A 17,950-nucleotide genomic window follows, 5' to 3' on the forward strand; every position below is an offset into this window, starting at 1 on the left:
ATATTCTGCCACCACGTTCATTTAGCCATTTCTTTTTTACTTGTGGAAATCGCAGAGGAAGAAGCACCGACGATCAGCTTGATTGTGGCCGCTGTGGTTGATGGACTGAAGTGGTGCAGGGTTTATAGGAGGCCTTAGTTCTAACTTTGGCTGCAGGTTTGTGTTTTAATCTGAAAGTTAAGCACTTCTGGATGTTGATATAAGATCCTAAGCAATGTTATCTTAATTTAAAGTCCAAGAAATGCAAGTTCATCCAGCTGTCATTGGTAATGTGAAGGTGTCATTTCATTCAGCTCTGAATTGTAGGTACCCATGTGCTGCTGCAGAAAGAGGGACTCACATTTCCCCCTGCCTCCCTCAGAGGAGGCAGAAGCCTGAATCAGGGAAAAGTGAATAAATCTCTGCTGACTTAGCAAGTTCAATGTGCTCAGCAGAGAGTCCCGTGAATGGCAGTGCTGGGGCTGGGAATCAGGGCATGAAGGAGGACTGGTCTGGGGGGAGAGTTCATGACAGAGGCCATGGTCGGATTAATTCATCTGCAACTTGCAATTTCACCCTTAGCGACTCAGTTATTGACGTGGTGAGGAATTGAAAGGCCAGTTAAATGAACTGAGCTTTTACTCTCCAGACAGGAAGACTTAATCGAGGTGGAAAAGCCAAGAGTCTACTTTAAAGCACTTCTTGGTGGCCAGTGAAAAAGTTTGTGTGCTTGTTTAGCTGAGTTGTCTGTTTGGAATTGGAATGTTGGGGTTGTGTTAGACATTTCTCATTACAGACAGTGTGCCCTTTTGCTTGGCTGAAGAGCAAAATGGCTGGTAGCTTGTCCTTAAAGAAACTATAGGAGATCTAATACCCAATGGAGTTTGGTTTTCTTTTTACTATTTTCCCTCAAAATAATAGTTTTAAAATTATTTTCCCTGCTGTCTCTCCATCCTCTCCCAAATCCTTGTCTATGGACAAGTGCTTTAAGGTGACTTGTGTAGCTCTTTCAAGATCAGGAGCCTAAAGTTAGGCTGTGGATTTAGGGATCCTGATTGTGGTTTGATTCTTTCCTCTACTATTTTAGCTGTATGGTGGCTCCACAAGACTTGTGAATGGTCAGCTGAACACGGTATTTTTGGAGAGTAACACTGAACACCTTGATGCATAAGTTTAGGCTCAGGAGCTTGACTTTGCTCACCTGTTTTGGAAAATGTTGGCTTTTGAAAATGTCACCTTTCTCTTGCAGTTAAGAGGGCTTAAGAGAGAAACCAGTCTTGCTCAGTGTCTCTTTTTGATGTAGGAAGCAAGTGAAAAAGTTATACCATTTAAATAAAGGTAAATTTCAAGCAGCAAAAATATTTCAGCTTTTACATTGTCATTAAGCCAGTTTTGATTTTGAAATGCATTTTTGTCTTTAAAGTCTTCTTTAAGGAATCCAGGACTAGAAGCCTGGCCCTGCACTGCCCTGCGGCAAAGTGCTCAGAGGAATTGCTTTTGGTTCCCCACGGTTTAGATGCAGCTCAAGAGAAATATTTTGGCCTTTGGTCTTCATCAGATAACACGGCACAGCCTCTGTGATCAGTGGCTGCAGCACATGTTCTTAGGGGAAGTGCTGGAATTTTTATAATTTGTCATAAAATGCTGCAAAATTACTTTTTTTTTTTCCTTTCAAAGCTGTTCTCCTAAAGAGAATCCTCAGTCCTGCTCTAAAAATGCTGCTTGCATAGGAAACAGAACACAACAACCAAACACAGCTCGGGAAGCACGTGTGTTTTGTGCTCTGTGTGTGCTTAATCTTGAGGAGCTTTGCAGAGCTGATGAGTGGAGTATCAATGGGATCTCTGTTAGCTCTTTTTTCAGGGAGGAGGAATGAGGCTTTCCTCAAACTGAGAGTTGGGCAAGCAGCCAGTCTGGTACCAATAGTAGTAATAAAATCATGCAAGTCCAGACCCAGCTGAATTGCAAAAGACTTTGAATGGGCCTGCCTATAAAATCCTGGAGCCATGAGGATGGAAATGTCTTAATTGCACTTTTTTTTAAACAAGTATGTCCTTCCGTTCACGTGTAGTTTTGAGGTTTGTTTTAGGAAGCAGAAGTGTAAAAAAAACAGAGCTGATGAAAGGTGGAATGGTAAAACAACAGTAAGAAAGGATCCAGTTCTGACAGTCCTGAAGTCCACATGGACAGGGAGGGAGGAAAGACTGATAGATTCGTATGTGCCAACATTTAGTCTCCTGCATTTATTTTTGTATGCTTTATACCTAAAATGAGGAAAGGGCTATAAGGATTAGGGGGAAATAGGGATTAAAAGCTAGTTTAGACACTGGTAACACCTGCACATTTCCATTTACCAAAGTATTTATTTTGTGTGTGAGGTCTATATCCAACCCAGGAAATACTTTTCTGTAGATGCCTTGAAAGGAACATTCCTGAAGAAATGTTTGGTTTATGATCATCTATTTAACTATCTATTTATCTATCATTTCCTTCCTGTTACTTGGAGTTACCTGTGTCATTGCAAGTTGTGCTTTCTTAGGAAAGGTATTTTCCAAGAAGAGCATTTTCATGTGTTGAGTGTAATTAGTTTATTTGTTTCTTCTTGAGGCGTCTGTTAAACATTTTTTTTTTTTAAATCATTATTTTTTGAGTCTTCTTAGCCCTGTTGTGGTGCACTGCTGGGAACTGTTAAAAAAAAAACCAACTATAAAGCATGGATTCTTTGGGAAGATTTAAAAAAAATCTCATGTCAGGACAGTTGGGTGCTTTGGTGCCAGGTCTTTTTTTTCTCTCCCTCTAAGAAGACTAAAGTAGGTTTTCTGGCCTTCTGGGAAAACCTTATCCTAATTTGCATCCCTCTTACCTGCCTCGATCCACGTGAAGCTCCAAAATGTCTCTAATTAGGGAAAACATCGAAATGAAAAGCAATTAAAAAAGAGTTGTTTCTAATGAGATTTTAACACCAGTGCTCGTGCTGAGGGTGAACTTCCAGGAAGGGGGAAGTGCATGTGTGCCTCACGGGGTGGAACGACTGGCAGGGTTGGATGGATCTGGTTAGCCACTGGAACACACTTTGCTGCTTTGGGCAACAGTGAGGTTGCTGTTGGCTCCATCTTATTTTTTCCCAGCTCTGCCTGGAGGGAGGTAACAAGCCATAGCTGCTGCACATGAATGCAGGAGAAAGCAGCCTTGCACTCCCAGGAATTGCTGCTTGGCTCGGGATAAAGCACTTACTGCAGAGCAAGCCACTTCCCTGGAGATAACTCCTCACCCATAACCATGGGATTTGAGAGAAGAGGAGGAGCCAGATTATTCTGGGGACTTGGCAGGCAGCTGGGTGTAAGTGTTGGGCAGTGTTCAATGCCTCCTTGATCCCATCTGCACCGTTTGCCTGGCCACATGGACCCAGGCCTGGCTGTAAAATCCATTGCCGAGCACTTTCCCAGGTGGAATTCCAGGTGCCTGTTGGTTTCAGCACTGACCAACAAGGCTGGTAATGAATGTTCCAGCTCTTACAACTGTGCCTGACTTGATGCTGTTAATTGCAAGTTCCTACAAGTAAATGACTGTTAGATATCGTGTAAAAGAATTAAATCCTAATGGCCTGAGCAGATGATACAAAGGCCTGTGACAACTGGATGGATGATAATGGTTCTCTCAGTCACTGGAGATGTAAACAGGCACTTCACACACCATTTTCCCTGCAACTGTGCTTTAACACCGCTCGTAATTGAAGGATTGGTTGCCTTGAATTTAACCAGGTATGAAGTGGAAACGAAAGAAAAAAGGGTAGACGAAGCCTGTACTTGCTCATGTGTCTGTAAAATGCTGAACACACAAAGATCGAGTAATTGAGACAAGCCAAATGTTTATACAAGGGCATTTCTAGTGCCCCCATCCTTAGCAAGACGGCAGTTCAGCTTGCCTGGGGGAGAGGATGAAATGAGAGGGTTGTAGACCAGAGACTTGTTTTATTTTGTTTATCTGCAGGAGAATCAAAGCAGGGCAAGGTACAGCTTTGATGCAGGGTCAGATGTGCGTTTTGTTAAGTGCAGGGTTTGGTTTTGATTCATTAGCCGGATGCCAAGGGAGGAGACCTTGCCTCTGCAAGGTCTGGACAAACACCAGCAGGAATTACTGTTTTGCTGGGAGAAGAAGAAAATCTAACGTGGGGTAAAGGGTGGCTTTCTGCTGACTTTTTTGGACTGTAGTGTTTGAGCAGTGAGGAGTGATGGCTTTATTTCTGGATTGCTCAGTGGCAGATGCTAAAATGGTCTCCAGAAGGGCAGCTGTCGGCCTTTTGCTGGTCCCTTTTAAAGAATTCATTGTGAAGCACCTCCTCATATTCCTTTTTACAGTCTTGCTCAAAGGTTTTTTCTGAAAGGTCATAATTCCCCTGATGAGGAAGGTGGTTTTGCTCTCACTTTTATAAATTCCCCCTGAATTAACAGCTCTTGGATGGGTTTCAGTGTGGCACCCTGCTTGTGTACTGAACAGCCAGAGTTCTGAAGTTGCCAGCAAATATTCCTGGCTCCTACAGACAGAGATTTTGGAGACATCAAGCAAGCTGTGTTATACTACACTAGCAAATTACTGGTGTTGAATACTTGTGTTAAAAAAATTGCTAACAAAGGGCATATCACAGCCAAAACTTCCACAGGTTTTGGCTGCTCCTGGCTGCCTGATCAAAGTGCTTTGTGGGGATCAAAGATCACTTCATCCTCGTAAGATTTTATTGGGGTTTGTCCTTTTTGCTGAAATTGCCATTTCAGGGGACACTTATATGTGATTTAGACCTGTGACCGTGCAGGGGTAAAGCTGACACTGCCAGCTTGTTTTATGAAGGTCACCAAGCAGGAATGGCCATCATTCATTACCAGCTTGCTGAAACAGAAGCGGAAAGCTTTGCTTTTCTGCCAGTTTCCTTAGAGGTTCCCTGCTCTCTCCTTCTTGGAATTTGTGCAATTTGCTGTTGCATTACAGCAGCGGACAAAGTATGAGTATTGTGTGTGACAGGCTGCTCCTCCTAGGACTTCCATCTTGCATAAATCACTTCTCTTATGCCTCTCTATAAAATTTAAATGACATCTGGAAGGAAGGGACTTGCCAGACCCATCCATCTGAAATATTCAGGTTGTTTTACATTACATTGGCATTGCTCAAATCAAGATCTCAGCCTTTGGGATGGGCCTTGTGACCAGCTAAAAATTAGGGCACAGCATGCACAGGAGACATTTTGGAGAGAAAATGTGATATTATTTTTTACCCTAAGTGTGTTTGAGCTTTTGATTTTCTTCTAGTGTCACACTGGCTGCTGTGACTCTTCATTGAGAACAATAATTGCTTGCTGTCCTTGGGTTTTGGGTCACCAAAACTGGCAGGCTTGGGTCTACTTTGCATTCTGGTCCATGAAGAAGTTGTCCACTGTCTGAAGTGATTTTCCTTTGAACTGTTAAGTCTTAGAAACAAATGTTTTCGTGAGACAAGGTGGCTCACTGGAATCCTTCACCCTGTTTTTCCTCAGAGGTATTTCAAGGCAGCAATAAAATGTCATCTCCTTTCAGAGTCTCTTTACGTTCTGGAAAAGTTTAAAAACTTAAATATTGAAAGATAAATAGGCTTTGCAATCTGAAAATTGTGAAGGGATTTGACTTACGAGATGGCATCATGATGGCAAAATTTGGATTTTCTTTTTGTCACAATGTGGCTTCCCACAGCTTGCAAAGTTCTGAAAAGTTACAGCAATTAGCAGAGCCAAACCCCAAAACAAGCAGGAGATGGTAAATTATGTAAAATGGGCTGAATATTAAGAATGTAATGAATGACATCTATCAGCAATAGAATAATATCAGGGATAAGAAAGAAGAAATGACAGGAAAGAAGGACATTCTAGGAAGATGTATGGAATACTTCCCTCCCCCATAGTGAAAGCATTTTGAAGTAACTCCTGACATTATTGATTTTCTGAAGGTACTTTGTGTTTTCCCAAACCAGCCCCTTGTTGGGCGTGGGGATTTCAGTTCGCTGCCCTGAGTGCACATAGCAGGGGTGACGGCAGGAGGCTGGATTAACATTCCCAGCAGGCTCTGGGGTTTGGATAGCCTCTGTGATCTTTTCTTATCCCCTGCAATGTCGTGGGAACCATGTGTTGATGATTCCAAGCAGGTGATGTCGCTGGAGGAGATTATCGGAAGTACAAGTCCATTTTTTTTCCCCTGGCCATGTCTTGGAGATCCAGCAAGGGGCCTGGGAGCCTGTCTGCTGTCCTGCCCCAGGTTTTCCTCCTTTTTGCTCTTGGAGCCAGATATGTTCACTTTAGCATGGCAACATGAGTAAAAATCCCATCCTTTTCCTGGCATCCTGGATGACGTTTTCCTTATGCTTGCAGACCCAAGGTGGAAATGCAGCTGTGACAATGTTTGGATAAGCCTTCTTCAAAAATTAAAGTGGGGTAGCTAATCCTCCTCCCTGACAGGAGAACTCTCTTTTGTTATAAACCTCTATATTTTTCCAGTGCAAATGGTGTGGTGGGGAGGGTGGGGTGGACACGATAGGACTTGTGCACGTAGCTCATGGGCACTTCAGTCTTGGTGTACTGTGTCTGCAGACGTGGGAGTGGTGCCCAGGTTAATCATCCAGGGAAGGGTAGGAAAAGAATCCGTGTGTTGGCTTGTTTTCAAGTCAAGTGTGCTCCGAGCTAGGCTCCAAAATTCTGCCTCTCTCTGTTCCTCATCAGGAGGTGGGAAAGTTCTGCAGATTAATTAGGGGTTAAACAATTTTTTCTGCCTTTGTACATCCTCATTTCCAAGAACTGTGTATCTTGGCTGTCTCAGTATCTCAGCCCAGTGGGAGCTGATGGAGGCTGGGGAATCTGGGATTTCCCTGGAGCAATCTGCTTTTGCAGGGAGAGCCCTGGCTGTCTCAAGGCTTTCATCAAGCATCTTTTATTGGCCTTTGTGAGGTGAGGGGAAGCTGGAAGATTTTTAGTGTGCTGTGTTAAAAAGAGTTCCAGGCTTACTTTCCTCTTTGTTTTTAGGAATCTCACCTCAATCTGAAGCTGTCTGATATATGTTTTGAGGAGAGGATGCTGGATGGCTGCAATTCCCACTGGGTTTAGCCGCTATTTTAGCACGTTTGTCCTGGAAGGTGATAATGCAGCTGCTTCCCACTCATCTGTCACTGCGCATCCTCTGTTCAACATTTCCTTGAGCAGGGATGGTTGTGTATTCCTAGAAACAGGAGACAGTCATAAATGACCTTTAAGTTCATCCAGTTCCACCCCCTGCCATGGGCAGGGACACCTTCCACTATCCCAGGTTGCTCCAAGCCCTGTCCTGCCTGGCTTTGAACACTGCCAGGAGTAGGGCAAGCACAGCTGTAGTTCAGGTCCCAGAACCTGAAGGTTGGATTCCTAGCAGGGCTTCAACAGCTGTCAGGTGGATTTAAAGTGCAATATTTACTGCACTACAGAAAAGAGTGCTGAAATACTTCATGTTCCCAAGCTCCTGAAAAATGGACTGTCTCAGCAGGGCTGCACATTATGGCAGTTTCTTTCCACAGCCTGAAACAACATTCCTCATGGCCCTGAGTGGGAAATATTAGGCACAAGGTGAAGGCTGTGATTTGGGGTGTGCCCTCCTCTGGGTTGGTGCAGTCTGGGAGCTGTGGCTGATCCAGGCACCACTGAACCAGGGAGTCACAGTTGTTTCCCTGCAAGAAGGAAAGGAGGGAGCCTGGCTGCCAGCTTCATTCTGGTGACCCACAATACTTTCCTTTTTTTCTTTTTAAGATAAAAGTAACTAAAGATGCAGAGAAGAATGTGGCCTCTGGAGGTCAAATCAAATGATGGATGCAGGTGTTTGGAAAACCCATCCATCCACACTGTTGTGCACAGACCTCTGGGAAGTGTGCCAGTGCAGGGGAGTGGAAGAGCTGTGCAGGAAAGAAAGTGAATTCTGTAGTCTTCAATATCCCAACCTGTTTTTTTTTCTTTGCTGAGGGGGTAAAAAAAAGGGAAAGGAGAGGAAGGAAAAATACAACAGTATTTTTCTAAATCCCCTACCCTTTCTTATTATCAGGTTGTGCTTTATTTACATGCTGCTGTGTTTGAAAGCATGGGGAGTAACAGGTAGAGAGACATGTGAAAGTATTGGAAGCACCAAGGCCTTGCTGCTGGGAATTCCCATCACCAGCATCTTCAGGAGATATGGTTGCACTGAAACAAGGCTTGTGATTGGAGCTGCTCAAAGGACTTGTAATTCTGGGAATGTTCCTTTGTGCTTTGCTGTGGCGTTCTTAGAAATAAGTCTTGTGCGACAAAGGAGATTAACCTGCTTTACTTTTGGAGGGCTTCTTCCCTAGGACTGAGTTCATCCCTGCAATCAGATAGGTCCCATTCATAGCTGGGGTGGGATTTCTGTAGTTCTAGGAAGGTGCCAGGCTGGCGATTACATCAGCTATTTTCACAGCACAGTGGGAATGGAGGTAGGGAAATGACAGTGTGGAATAACCTCTCAAGTTTTACAGCTGTGTTACGAGGGAACCTCTCCCTCTCCATCCTGGACGTTTCATTCCTAACCCATTCAGTAGAGAGGACACTTCCCTTAAGAGCATTTCCTGTGTCAGTTTCCCTAAATCTCTTCATTCTTCAGGGAAGCTGTGAATTGTTCAGGGTACAGGCAAACCCTCAAGTGTGGGTCTCTTCCCAGACCTTCTCAAAGTAGATGCAGTTGAAGAAAAACTAAAAACCTTATCAGGAACCTAAAGGAACCTGGAATTAAAAGCATTGTGAGATGCTTTTCTTAAGCCATGCAGAAACTACATGAACAAAATCTTGGAAAATGAGATTTCCTTCTTTGAGGAGAAAAAAACCCAAAAATATACCTGGGCTGCGTAATGGTTAATCTGTTTCATATATTCTTCAAGAAGGAAGAGAAGGAGATTGCAAGGAAGAGTTCTGCCATATCACAGTGTCATTATTAAATTTGTAATGAGGCAGCAATTACTTCTAACCAAGCGTGAAGTAGCCTGACAGGAATTGGCTCGCACCATGTCAAGGAGCAGTCTTCAGCCTGGCAAATATCCATGGCATGGAGAGGGATGTGAGGAAAGCTCTGTGTTTCTCCTTTTGCTGGATCCGTGCAGACATTGATGTCTGAGGCTTTATGTACCCCAGAGATGTGCTTTGAAAAACACATTAACAAGCACTCAGTCAAGCTTATTAAAGAAGAAGAATTAAAGTGGTTAACAAAAGCACATTCTCAGGTGTTGTTTACTGTAATATCCAGCCCATTCTTGCTGCCTGAGGATGGAGGGAAGATGCATTTTCTTCCTCAGCCTGAACTTAAGGGAGGCATATGTTTTGCCTCTGCTAAATATTTCATGGAGCAGCTTCTGTAGATTAAGACACCACTACAGTGAGACAGCCAAGTGCTTTGATATAAAACTGTCCCTTTTGTAAACGATGAGCACTGGAGAGATTTAGGAACCCCCCAGTCTGTTTTCCAGAGTCTAAATAAGTGGTTATGCATGTGCTCCCTCTTACCCTTGCTGCTCCAGCCCCCATTATGGGCTTGCCGTGTAAATTGTTCCGAGCTTTTACTGCAGATTTATTCCAGGAGAGATGTTAAGTACTGAGGGGAGGGTGAGAGACAAAAATTAATGTGCAGGAGCTGTAGAGGTTATGGTTGTCCCTGGGCTTGGTTCTCCTGTGGACAGTCAAATTTTGTAAAATTGGTTTTTCTGTAGAAGAGGAACTGTAGTAAAGGGAGGGAACTGGCAAGATGCACTAAGTATGGATTGTGGTTATTTTCAGAGCAACTCCTGACATCTCCCTGGCATTGTATTGGAAATCAGGTCACAGAATCATGGTGTTATGGATTGAAAAAATAAATATACTTTAGATAGGATTACAGGACTTTAATTTTAGATAAATATTTTTTTTGTCATGACCTTTCACGCAGTGCTTCTGAATAATGAAAGCAAAATGAGCTGTTCCAGCATGAGCGCAAAGACATGTGCAATTTATTTCCTGTCGAATGCTGCCATTTACCAATGGATAATATGATTTATTTCTGACTGATGGCAAATCATGCTAATTAATAGACTGGTACTTCTCCTGCTGAGGCAGGCCCATGCCCTGTTTCTCTGTTTATCTTTTATCTGCCTCACAGGAGGGAGTTTAAATGCTTCCCACAGCTGTTTCTTACACCTCCCTCCCTGAAAAGCAACGGTTTATGATTCATCTGACCACCCTTTCCAGCCCTGGAGTTACTTTTTCCTCCACTGTACCTTCTGGCCACAGCTGCTCCCATGTTGGTGTTATTCCACAGGTTTAGCCTCTTCTCCCTCAGTCTGCTCACTGCTCTTGAATAGGATAAGCTTTTGTACCCATGGCATTCCTTCTTTCAGCAAGGGGTAGTTAACTGTAGTTCTCCTCAGCTGTTTGGTGTGACTTTGTTGTCACTGTAAAAAAATCATAATTTTTAAAGTGCGTGTGACCCAGTGAAAGCCAAAGACTGTGTTGTTTAACTTCTCTCCTTCCCCCCATGCTGTCACTCTTGATCCCAATGAACTTCATCACACTTTCCCCAATGCTGAAGCACACAAATACATCTTCGCCCTTTTGGCGGTATTTTAAGCCTGATTTTGTTATTTTGAGCCTGTAGTTTCTGTGTGCCACAGTAACTTAATTGAATCATTTGTAGCAGAAGGCAGCAAAGAGCCTGCGTATTTGAGTCAAACACTGGGCTGTTGCCTACCTTTTGCTGCCATTTATTTTTATTTGGTTTGGTCATAAAATTACCACCTTGTTGAATCTTGACAGCTCCCAATGGACCAGAGACTCTGGAAACAATAGTGGAGGACATGAGGACAGCCTGCACATTTCCTTATTCTACAGGCTTTTCTTCATCATTTTGGCTCAGTAATGAAGCCTTTGTTCTCCAAGATTAATGACTGTGCAGGGGTCCCCTTTCCCTTTGGAAGGAAGGAGAGAACCAGTTTGTTAACGTGCTGCATGGGGAGCTGAGATGGAAGATAAGGACATAAAGGGTTGTATTTTCTGGGAGCTGTGTGGGAGATTACTGTGCTTGGACCCACAGTGACAATAGTAGGACTCGAGGTGTCTAATTCCTTGCTTTGAAAGGATACTTCCTAAATATCCAGCCTGGAATTGGAGATAGCTGTATATTTGCTGACATGGCTTGCAAAATTGCTCTAGAGTGGATTGATGCCTTCAAGAAGTAGAATTAGAGTTATGTTTCACCTGGTGCAGCACTTCTGAGGGCCTGTGACTGGTGGTGAAGGATATTTCCTTTCTCTGCTGAATTAACTGCAAGGATTTTCATGGCCTGATGGTTTGTTTTGGTTTTGTGGGGTTTTTTGTTTTGGGGTTTCTTTTTTTTTTTTTTTTTTTGTTTTTTTTGGTTAGAAATCGGATAAAAGGCTTAGTCTGTCTTGTTCCCTCAGCCCCATCTTAGATGCAGTTAACATGGAAGCATTTGGCCCACCATAACCTGCATTTCTAATTGAAATCCCACATCCTGCTGGCAGTCTCACTTCATCATTTGACACATCTGTGTTGGGATACATTGGCTGTCGAGTGCTGATGTCCTGGTGGCTCTCCCAGGTTCAAGTTTTGAACAAGAAGCACCATTTGAAGGGGGCAGAGCATCACTTCCTTGATGCTTTGCCATTGGTACACCAGCATCCAGAGCATCTCAGAGCAGAGATGGGCACTCCTGCTGCTCCAGAAATAGCCATTATATTGTAATAAGTGCTATCATTAGAGCTGTGATCAAGTTTAGATTAAATTAATCCCTTACCTCCTCTTTTCCACAGCTGTTCAATCAAGCACTCCAGGTTTGACATCTATTAGTGGTTTGATATCCATTCAGAAGTCCTTTTTGGGGAGGATGTTTGAAATTTGCCTGTTGGCAGGTTAGGAACTATTTTGGTAAAGGGGAAAAAAGCAGCAGGAGGACCCCAAATGTTTTTCCTGGATGCTGAGGAGAATTGCTGGTGTGTGCAGCTCATCAAAATCAACACGTGATTGGGCATGGAAAAAATCTGCAGCATAAGAAAATGGGAGAAAATAGTCATTGTTTTTACTATCAGTCATTCACCATAGATAGTCAATCACCAATTAGCAATGGATTTAATGTGAGAAGAAAGTTTGTTTTGGGTGAATCTAATAGTGACAAACCAAAAGGCATTAATCTTTCTAAGGGAGCACTGCTGCTCCCAAAACATTGACCATTTGGTCTGAACAAAGATCTCTGTGTGCTGATTTAAATCCTGGTTAGAAGCAATGATTTTAAACCATTGTCTTACTCCCTCTATCCTGTTTTCGCAGTGCATTCGGTTCATTTGGGCTCTTTCCTGGCAACTGCTTCTGTGTCTGTGGGAAAGATAGGATAAAGTTTACAACAGCACCTAAGTGTTTGAAGAATATTTTGGAATATCACAGTCTTTGTATCCCTGAAATATCCTAGGACTACTGGGAAGTGTTATTTTTAGAGTCTTGATTTTTACAAGGCTGGTACAACTGGTGAAAGACTTGAACAGTTGGAAACGTAGCAGACTGTTGAACTGTGAAAACAGTACCTTGTTTTACTTTATGTAACTTCTTAATTCCCTGACTGGAAGAAGGGGAAAACTAGTTCCCAATTCCTGAAACAGTGTGTTCGTGTTACTGTGTTGTTAATCATGCCATGAGCTTTGCCTTAACTGCTCAGTACTCTCCCAGGACTGTAGGACTAAAACTGTTTCCACTGAGAGGAGCTGAATTTCTGTTTGATTTCTGAGGCCGAGTCATTCCTATGTTGCTGTCTGACTGTGGGCATGCTGGAATAAGCCCATTAAAACCCCATTGTCAAGGAGTTTCTATTCTATGCGAGCAAATACCAGATCTGAAAACACACTCAGCAGAGCAACAGCTCCCCATTGCCAAAGATAAAACATCAAATCCAAACCCGAATGGAGACTGGGAATCCTTTATGTGTCTCTGAATTACTTTCATCTCCTCATCGCTCCATTAATGGGTATCCCCACAGACCATGCAGTGCTCTCTCTGCTTCCCCCTCGTTTGGGCTTCTCCTGCTAATTGCCCGGCATTGTTGAGTAATTGGAGTGGAAATGACAAATGAAAGCAGGGCTGCGGCGCTGCCAAGGCTCCTCGCTTGGCAGCCGGTGGGAGATGCTGGTAATTGTTACCAAAAGTGTAATTGCTCTGGGCTCTGCCTGCGGTTTCAACAAAGCAGCCTGGAATTCCTCCTCTGAGACACCTGATCCCTGCCTTTGCTCAGCTGTCTCTGGCACAGGATGACTTGAGAGGTAAATCTGACCTGGCATTAGGGCTGGGAGCTCCCTTGGGGCATCTCCCTGTAGTGTGGCTTCCCCACTTCCCAAAGCACAGTCAGGTGGCCTGGGGACAGAGCAGCCCCTTGGAGCATTAATCACAGAATCCAGAATAGCTGGGGGTGGAAGGGACCTCTGGAGATCAGCCAGTCCACCCCCCCTGCCCAGGCAGGGTAATCTGGAGCAGGTGACACAGGAATGTGTCCAGGTGGATTTGGAATGTCTCCAGAGAGGGAGACTCCATGACCTCCCTGGACAGCTGTTTCAGTGCTTGGCCACTCTCATGGAAAGAAGTCCTTCCTCATGCTGAGGTGGAACTTGTTGTGTTTTTGTTTATGGTTGTTACTCCTTGTCCTGTCGCTGGGCACACCAATAATTCTGGCACCATCCTATTGACACACCTTGGAGATATTTGTATGGATTGATGAGATCCCCTCTCAATCTTCTCCAGGCTAATCAGGTCCAGCTCCCGCAGTCTCTCCTCAGGAGATGGATGCTCCAGACCCCTCATCATTATAGAGTGATTAGTGGGATACACGATGAGCAACAACCCCCTTGTTTTTGGCGTGACAGTACAAATCTGCAGCTCGACCCCTGGCTGACATGAAGGCTGCAGCTGTGCTCTGCTGGCTTTTCCCTGCTTAGAAATTGCAGCAATGCCACCACCCCAGTGACTGGCTTTACAGGTCCTGCATGCTGCAGGGAACACCCCAGCATCCAGTGGCATTTTAGGGATGGACTGGATATTTCCAGGAAGCCATAAGAGCTGGAAAGGGGTCACGAACCAGCTGCTGTATGCTTCTTATTTCCCCAGTCACTGTGCCAGAATAGCACACAGACTGTTATCTGGTGTGATGATATCCCGTGTTAAGTGGCACCTGATTAAATTACTGAGGCTTTTTGCGTATTAATAGCAGACTCTGATTATTTTTGATTTGTTGGGTGGGGCTTTTTTCCTTTTTTTTTTGCTGAGGTAGAGGAGGGACAGGTACAGTTGTGTGAAGTTATGATAGACAGTTGAAAAAGCTGAGGTCCAAGAAATTTAGGTCTTTCTGTCCTCTGGTTGATGTGACAGGGTGACAGCAGCAAACCAGGAGTGCTCACAGCTGCTCTGAGCTTCCTCTGTGCTGCATCTGCTCTTTGTTTCTTTAGCTTTTTCTTTGCTTTTACTGCTGGTTGTGTTCTTGCCTCCTTCTTTTATCTTTTTCTCCCCTGCCTTTTTCTAAATCCTCATCAGTATTCTGGAAACCCATCACATGCTCACACTATGCTCCTGTGTCTCCAGTTTTATTTCATTTCGGCTTGGTCTGGGTGTCTGCAGGCTCAAAAGGTTTGTGAGCATTTCTTCTTTTTTGGCCCCTGTTCTGCAAACTGGCCCGAGTAATGTAGATGTCTCTCTTCTTGCAGCGTGGTGTTTTAAAATTCAGTTGAATTAGGTATCGTTTCTTCTTTTGATGTAGGGAAATCCAGGGAATTAATAAATTATAATGGCACTACTTGGCGCTTAAGGAGTGCTTTCCGTCTTCAAAATACTCTCTGCATGGTATTTCATTATTTATACTGTTAATTATATTAGTACTTGTAAGGAAAAAGACTCTTAAATTGTCATTGATAAAAATACACTCTCAACAGGATTGGAATTCAGCACTTAGACTGCAGCAGATAATTTGTCCACTGAGGTACAGGGCCTTGGATGAGACATCAGGTGAATTTCCAGCAGTTCTTAAAGTGTCTACTGAAAAGTCTTGCTTTATGTTTAAAACAGTATTGCCTGGGAGCTCTGAGTGTCCTTTTACATGCTGGGTGAGCACTGACAAAGCCTCACAACGGGACAGATGGGTGGGATCCAGACTTTCCAAACTGGAGTTTACGTCTTTTGCCAGGAATCTTAAGTTAAATGTTGAACTGTCCAAAGACCTGGACGCTGAGACGCATGAACTGTGTGGAAGACTCTCATATCCCAAAAAATCAGGCAGTAGTTTCCTGACTATTAACTAGGTAATGAATTTTTAAGACTCTGCAGAGAAGTGTTGGTTTTGATCTGGTACCTGGCAAAAGGAATTTAGAAGCAGCTGATTTGAGCCCACAGACAGGAGCCAGCCTGCTTGGGCTATGATAGAAAATCAGGGAGGAAGAAGACCAAAGAGGGGTTTTTTTGCCATAAACTTGAGCATTTAAGTCTCAAAATGTGAGTAAGGGTGGTTCTGTTCTGACCTTGTGCTGTGCAAGTCCTTTGGTTATGATTCCAACATGGAAATAATTTTTATTTTTTAAAAATTTTTAATAGGCATGAGAGGCCAGAGGTGAAGGTTTAGGAGAAGCAAGAGATGAGGCACTAAATCTTCCCACTCCATTCCCACTCCTGGTTACCCTGTGGCTGGCTTCCTTGCAGGGAGCTGCCAGATTTCAAACACAGAGCGCCGCTGAAGCCAGCGGGATGAGTTAACTCCGATGTGTGTGTTAGCTAAAGCTTGGCACACACATCACTTAACCTTCATTTCCTCTCTAACTGCACCATAAATCTGCTGGCAGAGATGATGTCAGGGTTTCTGTTCTGCAGCCGCAGCCGTGTGTACGCGAGGGGAGAACCAGCTGTGTTCCTGAGCAGGAATTACCATCCCTCTTTGCCTTGCTGGTGTCTTATCCCAAGGGGCTGTGCACCTTCTAAGGTCAGCATTGCCACCACCATTCCATTAACAGAGAATTTCCCTAAATTTCTGATGCTGATGGAGTGTTTGTAAGCTGTGCTTGACCTTTGTCACAAGAGAGAAGCACAATTTGATGTGAGAGAAATGCCTTTGGAAAGCAGGGAAAAGACACAAGGATTTTTTAGCAATGTTTCTGGATGTTTGCAGACTGACACTCTTGGTCCAGCACCCGACAGCTTCTGCAGAAGTGCCTGAGCAAGTGGCCAGGTTTTCCAGGGCTTTTTTTCTCTCATTAAACGGCCTAATGGGCCTTTAAGGCACATTTCAGTATTTTATCATTATGCTTAACAGTTTTAGTAGTTAGTTGTAAATGTGCTCATGGCAGTCAACTGTTAATCATCCTTCCATAGCTTAATTTGCCTAAATTGTACTTTGCACTGTGAGTAAATCGAAGTAAATCACTACATCGTGTAAATAAGCAGCAAGGTCTGGTCTCTTTGCAAATCCATTAAAAATGAGTTTTGATGGCTGGAACAGGGACTGTCCATCCTACACAGGAAATCATCCTGTGTGGTGTGAGTTTAGCCCAGTGTTTGTCTATACAACAGGGACAGGGATTGTCCAGCAGAGAAGAGAGTTTCAGATGAGAAACTGATCTTCCTCTTCCCATTTTCTTGTGGAAGCAGCGTGGGATCATGACCTCAGTGCGGAGGGAATGGAAGGGGGTCAAGCGTGGGTGGTGAAATTAGCTGTGGGTGTTCCAGTTGGGTGCACTGATCGAGTGGTGGCGGCAGCTGTTTCCAGATCTGTCAGACTGTCTGCTTGGCCAGAGTCTCCTTCATGGTGTTTTGGAATAATCATGCCCAGGTAGAGCCTGTTCATACCTGGCCATGTGTCCAGGGGCAGGTTTGCCTCAAAGCTACCTCTGCTGCCTCAGCACAGCCTGGGATCAACCTGCAGTGTGGACCCTCTGAAACTGTTTACAGAGAAGTTTCCCAAAGATGTTGCAATCACCTTGAGTTCTTGGAAGTTGGATTATTTTGCCATGCATGGATTACCTTGGAGCTGATTATTTGCCATGCATGGCCTTGTCTTTCAGCTGCGTGTTCGATGTTGTTGAGTGAATAGTGCCAACCTTGGGCTTGATAAGCATGTGGGAGGGAGGGGTCTCTGTTCCAGTCTGTCTCTATGGAGCTATTTGAGACATGTTTTTAAAACAGGACATGCCCTGTGCTGCATGGCTCTCATTTCCAACTTTATTTGCAGAATAACACAGTCTGGAAGCCAGATTCTTGCCAAGACTGCCGTTGCCGGAACAGTGTTGTCACCTGTGAGCCTACAGTCTGCAAAGCCCCTCAGTGTGACTTCCAGAAGGTAAGGGGTGAGTGTGTGTGGCTGCCCAGAGCCAGGCACAGGCTCTGCGTCCCTTCACTCCTCATTGGAGTGCAAACACCTGGTTGTGAAGCCTTTGTCCCCTTGGCTGCACTCCAGCCAGAGGCCGGGTGTTGGAGCAGCTTGATCCCAAAGGAAACCCCTGAACTGGGCTCAAACCTCCCAGCATGAGCCCAGCTTCATTGGAAGGTGGGGCTGGGGCTCCCTCAAAGATGCAGATGGGCATCTTTCCACTCTGCTGAGCAACAACAGAGCTGAGATTGTCTGTCTTCCAGTTTCTTCTTCCTCGTGATGGTTGCTGAGCTTTCCTTGTCTCCTGCTTGTCTTTGTCTGGGTCTTCATTAATTGGCCATGGAATTGGTCTTGCATTAACATCTGGATTGCTGGGGTAGAATGCACAAATAGCAGTGAAAATGAGTGTTTTAAAGAGGCTCTGTCAGTATAATTATATGGCTTTGTGAAGCAGGTTAAAATGTTTCCCAATATGACAGCACTAATGAGGAAATAATTCTGATTCTTACTGGTTTTCCCCATTATTATCACTGTGTATTGATTAAAGCTAGACTGAACTA

The 17,950-nt window shown here is 44.2% G+C and overlaps 1 protein-coding gene across 1 annotated transcript in view; it reads left to right on the plus strand.

Annotated features, from left to right (window-relative positions):
- The window catches only part of FRAS1 (Fraser extracellular matrix complex subunit 1), a 109,986-nt gene that overhangs the window by 16,491 nt on the left and 75,545 nt on the right, over nt 1-17,950 (plus strand). The window contains exon 3 of the mRNA XM_085059861.1: nt 17,253-17,360. Coding sequence (XP_084915987.1) covers nt 17,253-17,360 — 108 coding nt within the window. The remainder of the gene's footprint in view (nt 1-17,252; nt 17,361-17,950) is intronic.

The sequence above is a fragment of the Lichenostomus cassidix genome, chromosome 4, assembly GCF_008360975.1.
Source record: "Lichenostomus cassidix isolate B80296 chromosome 4, HeHo_3.0, whole genome shotgun sequence".
NCBI lineage: Eukaryota > Metazoa > Chordata > Aves > Passeriformes > Meliphagidae > Lichenostomus > Lichenostomus cassidix.